The sequence below is a fragment of the Eucalyptus grandis genome, chromosome 11, assembly GCF_016545825.1.
Source record: "Eucalyptus grandis isolate ANBG69807.140 chromosome 11, ASM1654582v1, whole genome shotgun sequence".
Classification (NCBI taxonomy): domain Eukaryota; kingdom Viridiplantae; phylum Streptophyta; class Magnoliopsida; order Myrtales; family Myrtaceae; genus Eucalyptus; species Eucalyptus grandis.
The window spans coordinates 7,378,212-7,387,692 of NC_052622.1; the positions used below are offsets into that span (position 1 = coordinate 7,378,212).

Below are 9,481 nucleotides of genomic sequence, written 5' to 3' on the forward strand. Positions count from 1 at the left end.
ACACAGTCTATGGCTCAATCCTTCACCTTTTGCAATAGGAGTGTCTATAGGTTTACAATCTTGCATACGAAATTGTTCAAGAACTTTATTTATATATGTTTCTTGCGAAAGAGACAACGATCTCTTCGAACGATCTCTTGAAATCTTAACTCCAAGAATATATGCAGCCTCACCCATATCATTCATCTCAAAGTTGGAAGACAACCAACTCTTGATAGTATTAACAAACTCTCTATTGCTTCCGGCAATTAGTATATCATCAACATATAATGATATGATCACAAATTGATCATTGGATCTTTTGATATATACACAATGATCCTCATCTATCATTGTAAAGTCATATGCTATTATGGCATTATGAAAACGTATATACCATTGTCTCGATAACTGCTTAAGGTCATATATCGACCTCAAAAGTTGACATACATTTTCTTCTTGGCCTTTCACTATGAAACCAGCAGGTTGTTCCATATATATTTCTTCCTTTAATTCTCTATTGAGCAAAGCAGTCTTTACATCCATCTGATGTAACTTAAGATCCATACTAGCTACTATTGCTAGAATAATGCGAATCGAGGTAAATCTTACTACAGGAGAAAACGTATCTTCATAATCAATTCCTTCTTGTTGATTATACCCCTTCGCCACAAGGCGAGCCTTGTGCCTATCTATCGAGCCATTACCCTTTCGCTTTATTTTGAGAACCCACTTGTTCCCAATAGCTCTACGTCCTTTTGGAAGATCAACTAGTTCCCAGACTTGGTTTGATTTCATTGACTACATTTCCTCTTCCATTGCATGAATCCATTTTTCTTTACCAGGGCAATTCAGAGCCTCATTAATATTTCTTGGCTCATCCTCATCTTGTGGAGCAACCATAAAAGTTTCCCCTTCAATGTCAAAATGTCGACGGGGAATACTTTGGCGACTTGTTCGCCGTATGGGAGATTATACACTTTGTACATCATTCCCAATCATGCTCCCACTTGGATTAGATAATGATGACGTCATCTCATCATGTGGTTGCAATTGAGAATGAGTTGAATTCAATTCATCACTTCTCATATTACTTCCACTTGGACGAACTCCACTAATATCATTATCTTGATCCAAAGTTTCAAATATGGAGTAATCTTCACATATTTCGCCCTTCTTAGAAAATTCATCCTCTAAGAATGTGACATCTCGTGATTCAAATTCAGTTATACTCCCACTTTCCTTCTCACCTATGAACGCATACCCTTTTGAGTGTTCTGAGTATCTTATGAAAATACTCTTCTTTCCTCTGGGACCCAATTTTCCAAACTTGTGAGAGGAGTCATGTGTATAGGCAGCACAACCCCATGGCTTAAGAAAACTTAAATCCGGTTTTCTACCTGTCCATAACTCATATGGAGTGGAAGTAACTGATTTGGAAGGCACCCAGTTAAGTATATAGGCTGCAGTTAATAGTGCATCACTCCAAACAGTGATAGGTAAGCTAGCATGCGCCATCATGGACCTAACCATTTCCAGTAGGATTCTGTTTCTTCTCTCCGCAACACCATTTTGTTGAGGAGTATACGGAATAGACAACTGTCTTTCTATTCCTTTTTCATCACATAATTTTCTGAACTCATCAGATAAATATTCTCGACATCGATCGGATCTCAATGTTTTTATTTTCTTGTCTAATTGATTTTCTACCAAGTTCATAAACCTTTTGAAACAACTTATTGATTCAGATTTATGAGAAATCAAATAGACATATCTGAATCGAGTATAATCATCTATAAAAGTGATGAAATAAACAGTCTCATGCCTTCCTCTCACATTCATTAAACCATAGACGTTAGAATGGATTAAATGCAGAGGAAATTCAGCTCTTTTACCTTTTCCAAATGGTTTCCTTGTTGTTTTCCCTACTAGACAATGCTCACATATGGGCAAATCGACTTTTTCAATGTTGTCCAACAAGCCCTTCTTGGCTAGTTTATTCATATGTTGTTGGTCAATATGACCAAGTCTAGCATGCCATATAATCACATCATTATCATATGAAGTAGAAGACGTGAAACAAGGGAATAACATATATTGACATCACCACAGTCAACATTTAGTACAATAAAACTATCCAGAAAGTAACCACAATCATAGTAGTTTGTATCCAAATACAAATCTACACCTTTATTATGGAAGTTCATACCAGAACCAAGCTTAACTAACACCAAAACAGACACTTAAATTTCGACGAATCTCCGGAGCATATAGAACATTATGTAGGAACAAGGTGCGTCCACCACGCATGTTCAATTGGCAGGTGCCAATCTCTTTTAACTTTAGCTCTGGAGTTATTTCCTACATGGATCCACTTAGTTCCAGTTGGTACTCATCAGAATTCTACAAAGGATCCTCTATCCTTCGCTACATGGTCTATTACTTCTGAATCTACAGTCCACAAAGGATTGGATTCAGACTATAATACAGAACTTGACACATAAGCAAAGTTCTCAAATGTACAAGAGATATTTACCTTCTTTGGCTCACGACAGTCGCGAGCATAGTGACCTCTCTTGTCACAATTGTAACATCTCACCCTTAACATTTTCTTCACTTGAGGACGCTTTCCTCTTTTGTGTTGGTTAACTCTTGATTTCTTGCAATAAGGACTTGATCATTTGCATTCCCACATATTGAACGAATCAATACGCTTGCGCTTAGAGCACAAAACCCTTTCTAAGCTAGAACCAACATTGAAAATATCTATTTTTCGGCTCAAATGCCGTTAGGTGGTCCTCAACTAGCTTAAGGTAGCGCATGGCATCCTCAAGATCTTCCATAACATGGTCAAGAGCTTTTAGTGCTTTTTGCTTTTCCAGCACATATTGAATCTTCATATTCAATATTTCACAATTGTTGCCGTTCATATCAGCAATTACATTCTTAGTTGCTAAAACCATCGATCTGAACACATCAGACATTCATGCACAAATAATTAATGCCTATCATTTATGCATCCCTATTTGCACAGACCCATCATATTAATGAATAATTTCAAGTAAGGCTTCAGAATCAAAATGTCACTATGTTTCCAATCATCCTCCAAAATCCTAACTCAAAATTATTATTAATATAATTGTCTTATGCAAATAAATTCTATGAAGTTACAAAAACTTCTATTACTACCCACAGCAACCAGCAATAACAGAAAGCGAATAATAATTGACATCCAATAAAAACAATAATGCTTTCACATAATACAACTAACATATCGGTTGCTACATCAACAACAATAAGGTAGTAAACATTACATAATTAATCTAAGAAATAAATAAGGAATGTACCTTCTAATCTATCACCAAAACATCTGAGAAAATTGAAGGCACATTTGCCAACCATGGAAAAAATTTTGGAGAGCTTTCATGTCGCCACCAAGGCGCATTCACTCTGCGCCATGTGGCGCTCAATCTAAGAGTTGAATTTTTGGTTAACTCAATTCTATAGTACTCTCTTACAAAAGTTTCCACTGGCCTCCTATAACCCGGGACCATGTTGACCTCCCATAGCCGATCTAACAGTGCTTGCCATTTAGGTGGAAGAGTGTTCATCAAAGCCGGTACATTCTCAAAATCCGACATAAGATAATCATTCCAAATGATTTCCTGTATCATCTGATTGACCCTGACCACATGTGATACTAAATCACCGTCATGCCACCGATAACTAGCTAACTTTGTCATTAGCCTTTTAAGTCTTGCACTTCCCTCATCCGTTCTCGAGATTGCAGGTATTCGTGCGTAACGCATCATAGTTCCTGCAACAAATGCAGAACTAAAATGGATTACTTATAATCCATAACGTATATAAGGGAAAATAGATAATTTTCCATGATTCATGCAACAAATGCAGAATAAAAAAAATGGATTACTTATAACTCACATAGACATAATTGAAAAAGAAACAAATTCTTTTTACTTTTTTTTTTTTTTTTTTCGGGTCAACGGTCAATGGTCGTCGGTCAACGGGTCAACGGTCAACGCAGGTCAACGGTCAACGCATGACCGGGTCAAGTCAACGGGTCATCGGGTCAAACGGGTCAGGCCGCCGGGTCGGGTCGGGCCGAACGAGCCGGGTCGGACCGGTAGGGCCGGTTCGGACGAACCGACCGGCACGTGCCTTGCACGAGTGCAGCTAACGTCACGATGACGTCATCTGGCACTTGCCTCGCACGCGCCTGCGACCGCGGACGCTCACGTGCATCGCACGTGCGCGCGTTGGTCCCGCGCGCGCATGCGACGCACGCGCCTTCCGTGCGTCGCTTCACTCCAGCTGCGCGTGGGGGTGCGTCCGGTGGCCGTTGGTGGCGTTCCGCCACTCGTTGCGATTGTCTCGACAAGCCCTTCCATTCTACGCCATCAGAAATCAATTTCAAGTTACAGAAACTCGAAAAAATGGAGGAACAGTGCTCGGATGTCAGGATTTTGCGCCCCGATCTGTGTCGGCCGATTAATTTCGCAAAAATTCAATCTAAAATCATCCATTAAACATTAAAGGGGTCGGGAAAACGTGAACTAGGGCTTTGATACCAATGTTGGGAATAACAGATTCCCGAAAACCGGATTCGACACTGAATCGAACCCCTAAATCAATGCGGAAGACGAAGCCCAGGAATAACACGTATCACCAATCGTAAAGCGCACCACGGATTTGAGCGTACCTTGTTAGCCACGTTTAGACACCTACGCCGATAAGAGGAAGAGAATTTGGCCATGTTCGATCCGATGACGCCTTGAAGGGAAGAAAAACGCTTACTGTTTTTCTTTTCTTTTGGAGAGAGAGAGAGCACTCGGGAAGACTTACGTACGTTGAATTTCCAAAGGTGTCTTCTCCCTCTTTCTCATCCCTTTTATATGTCCCTCCATCCATGGGCCCTATTTCTGTGGGCCGGGCTTTTGGGCCCAACATGGGCGGACGGGCCTTAAGCCCATCACTAATAAAACCATCACCGCCGAACGCATTGCACAACGTAAATTACATTTCTAATCAGTGACTCAACGAAATGTCCACAGATCATGAATTCAAAGTCAAAACAGCACTAACATCGCGAACAAAGAAGTCCAACACAGAGCAACCTAAGTCTTCAACTTCGACCTTAATTATTACCATTTCATATACCTTTTTGCTGCTTTCTCCACGGTTGACCCAAGTCTTCGAAGCAAATGTAGATCTATTGGCTGAGTTTTCATTATGTTCCCCGGCGGCTATTCACTAAGTCATTGGACAAAAATAATGCGCCCGCACCTAAATATCCATAGTTACCGCACATAGTCTGTGTGTTTCATCACTCTAAAAGTCATTGATTCTCGACGCATCCTAGCATGAGCTGAGGCGTGTTCATATCCCTAGTCACCAAGCACCACCTATAAAATCTGCTTCACTCTCTCATTCTCTACTCATCACAAAGTAAGTTGTCTATGTTTGGAACAAAATGGCTTCCTCATCCTGCTTCTACATGTCCATACACTTGCCTTTTTTTGTACTTGTCATCTCACCGATTGGCGTTGACAATCTGTCTCGTTCTACGAAACCTCTATGTCTCCAGGAAAAAATGTCTGCCTTGCCGCAATTCAAAAGGAGATTCAAAATCGTCAATGTTTCGGGTGATCCTCTTGCTTGTCCCAAGACACTAACCTGGAAAAACAATCAGGATTGCTGCTCTTGGGATGGGATAGAATGCAACAAGAACACGAGCCATCTAGTTGTTCTTGACCTAAGAAGTAGTTTTCTCTATGGTTCCATCTAAAACAAGAGTTGGAGATCTATTGAGATTGACTCATCTTGATTTCTATTTTCCTTTTTTTTTTGGATAAATGTAATAGAAGTCCTAAAACTTGTTAAGAAAATGCAATTAAATCCTAAAACTTATAAAAAGTGTAATCAAGTTCTAAAACTTGTCAAATTGATTCAATCGAGTCTTAAAGTTAACACCATCAAACTTTTAAACGGAAAATGCTGACGTAGCGCAAACATGGCATTTTGAATGAATTTTTGTTTTCCATGTGGCTTTTTTAAAATTATTTTTTATTCATTTTTTAAAAATTAGATTTAAAAACTAGAAAAAGCTAAAATTATTTAAAAAATAAAATAGCTCCAAAAAAAAAATGGCAGTCTTTCGCCACTGCCGCGCCCATCACCAAAGGGGTTAGCAACGATCGCCGGCCCCGAGCGGGGTGGCCGGCCCTCGCCCAGCCAGGGTGAGGCCTCACTGGCCCCAAGCGAGCCCTCGTAAGGCTAGGGCGAGGGCTGACCCTCTAGCGATGGACGGCGACAGTAGAAGCACCTGCCATTTTTTTTCTTTTTTTTAAAAATGTTTTGTTTTAAATAAATTTTAGCTTTTCTTTTCTAGTTTTTAAATCTAATTTTAAAAATTTTGAATAAAAAATCATTTTTAAAAAAGCCACATGGAAAATAAAAACATTTAAAATACCACATATGCGCCACGACGGCATTTTCCGTTAAAAAGTTTGACGGTGTTAACTTTAGGACTCGATTGAACCAATTTAATAAGTTTTAGGAATTGATTACACTTTTTACAAATTTTAGAACTCAATTGCATTTTCCTAACAAATTTTAGGACTTCTATTGCATTTATCCCTTTTTTGTCCAGTTGAGTCCCTTCGAAATCTTCAAGCTAACAAGGTTGGTGTACCTCAACCTATGTTGTAATCTAGATCCATGGCGAGATACCTTCATCAATCTCTCAACTCCAAAATCTCCATATCCTCCTCCTTGCTAAAAACAAATTCAGTGGCACTGTTGAGCTAGACAACTTTCTCAAGCTCAAACAATTGATAGTGTTGCAACTATCATTTAACAAGCTATCATGCCACACTGGTAGCATGAATGTTAATATTCCTCAGCTTCGTGTCCTAGGACTGGCATCATGTAATTTGAGCGAGTTTCCTGCATTCTTACAAAACCAAGAGAGCATGAATTGGTTGGACCTATCAGATAACAACATTAGGGGAGAAGTGCCATTTTGGGTGTGCAACGGCAGTTTTAATAGGATGCAATACCTGAATCTCTCTCATAACTTTTTAACCGGTCTTGATCGATATTACCCGATCAATCCTTTATATATGTACACAATAGACCTATCTCTTAACATGTTGCAAGGACCACCCATAGAAGCATCGCCGTCCATAATGTTCTATATAGTATCCAATAATAGGCTGACAGGAGCATTGCCACCATGGATGTGCAATTTGAGTTTAGCAATCACACTAGACTTGTCTTCTAATGATTTCACTGGCGTGCCTTCAGTTTATTTGGGCAATATCAACGAATCTCTCATGATATTGAACCTAAAAGGAAACAATTTTCATGGAAATATTCCTGAGCTACTGGTGAGGGGGACGCAACTGACGATGCTTGATTTGAGTGACAATCGGTTGCAAGGCAATTTACCAAGATCCTTAGCCAATTGCAAGATGTTCGAGTTCATCAACTTTGCAAACAATATTATCGTGGACAGCTTCCTATCATGGTTGGGATCTCTACCAAAGCTTTGTGTCCTTATTTTGCGATCCAATAAATTCCACTGTGTTATAGAGAGGCCCCAATCTAGTTAGACATTTCTTAAGCTACGAATACTTGACCTCTCTATCAATGCATTTGTCAATAAGTTGCCCATGGAATTCTTTCAATCTTTTGAATGCCATGAAATCCGAGACAGGAAACTTTACATACATGCATAGAAACCTATAGCCGAGATGGTACCTTGACTTCACCTACTATAGCAATTACGATTTCTCCATGACAATGATTTACAAAGGCCTTAAATTGTATTACCCGAAGATATTAGAAGTCCTCACAATCATTGACCTCTCTAGCAATTTGTTTGAAGGAGAGATCCCGAGTGCCATTGGTGATCTTAAAGGACTGCAGGGATTGAACCTTTCCAATAATCTCCTCACTGGTCACATCCCACCATCGTTAGGGAATCTCAAAGCACTTGAGTCATTGGACCTTTCTCTGAACAAACTCTCAGGACAGATCCCCCAGAAGCTAACAGAACTCAAGTTCATTTCTTTCTTGAACATGTCTTACAAGAATCTAACCGAGTCTGTGCCTAGAGGGAAACAATTTGATACGTTTTTGAATGATTCTTTCGAAGGAAACTCGGGATTATGTGGGGAATTCATATCCACAAAATGTCAAGATTTAGAGGATAAGTCAGGACAACCTTCAACCCACCAAGAAGAAGGCCTGGGATTGCCAATTGAACTTGATTGGAAAATTGTTCTTTTGGGTTATGGGAGCGGCTTGGTGATTGGAGTGGTCATCGGAAATGCATTCATCTCCTCAAAACATGATTGATTTGAAGGAAATGCCAAGAGAAGACGACGGCCTAGTCAAAGGCAACCTAGGAGGGGTATGAACTCTTGGTCTAGCAAGTTTTTTAATATCTGCAGATATTAGAACTTTCTAAAAAATGAGCTAGGTATTTCCTTGTCTTTCTCAAATGCATTTGTTTCTTCATAGTATTTTTATAGTTATTTATGTCGAACTTCATTTTCTTGATGTAATCTCTCATCACATCTATTTATAAAGCCATTAGCAACTTGAAAACCCAAGCCATTTGCGCCTTTTCCTATCAATGTATAAGCAAAAGTACTACTGTTGAACACACAAATCTGAATTGCCATAAGGATTCTTCTTTATCCAGGGCTCACATCACTAGCTGAAACCCATTTATGGATTCTAGTAAAACAATCAATAGCAATGATACAATGTTCTCACAACTTTATGCAAATCTTGGCTCTCATCCATGCCTTGATTATTTGCTTTGGTTGTTTGTCACCTTACAAATTGTACGGACAACGGTTGTATTGACATTTGAAACAAAATCCGCATTTGGAGATTCATTGGACAAGAACCGTGACAAATCATTCTTGTGAAAAGTATACATATCAGTTTTGCTTTTCAGATCTTCCTTTCTGTTCGTGCGGTAGGAAATCAAATTCTCTTTCATAAAACAGCATATTATGCTGAGAACCAACATGGCAAAGTTGAATTTACTAAAGTTCTTACTATGCTTGCTAGTCATTTTCTTGGTTAATGTCATTCGATTTATGTGTTTAATGTTTTCTTTTTTTCTCAAAGAAGGATCATTTGATATGGCGACTTATTGTTGACAGCTGAATTTTGGCAGATAAATCAAGTTTCTGTCTTTGTAAAACCATGAAAAGTAATAATAAATCAATAAACGAAAGAGTCCAACTCGGCCATTCGTGTAAGGACCTAATTCCATTCGCCTCAGCCCATTTATTAAGTCTAACTCGTTCAAGTCGGCCCAGTCCACCAACCCAGACCACTAGCCAAGCCCAGCAGGAATTTGACCGGCCCGTCAGTCTAGCCCATGAAGCCCAAATTTAAAAAAGCAGTAAGCGACTTCTGCACAGGCCCACATTCACAAGTTTAAGTCGGAGCCTCTAAA

The 9,481-nt window shown here is 39.3% G+C and overlaps 1 protein-coding gene across 1 annotated transcript; it reads left to right on the forward strand.

Moving 5' to 3' along the window:
• Nucleotides 1-7,803: 7,803 nt before the first annotated feature.
• On the forward strand, nt 7,804-8,361 carry LOC104427110 (receptor-like protein 9DC3). The gene has a single exon (XM_039305011.1). The coding sequence runs from the start codon at nt 7,804-7,806 to the stop codon at nt 8,359-8,361; it is 558 nt and encodes a 185-aa protein (XP_039160945.1).
• Nucleotides 8,362-9,481: the final 1,120 nt, after the last annotated feature.

Excerpts from the sequence above, each read along its gene's own strand:
- LOC104427110 (XM_039305011.1), top strand. The coding sequence starts at position 7,804 with ATGATTTACAAAGGCCTTAAATTGTATTACCCGAAGATATTAGAAGTC.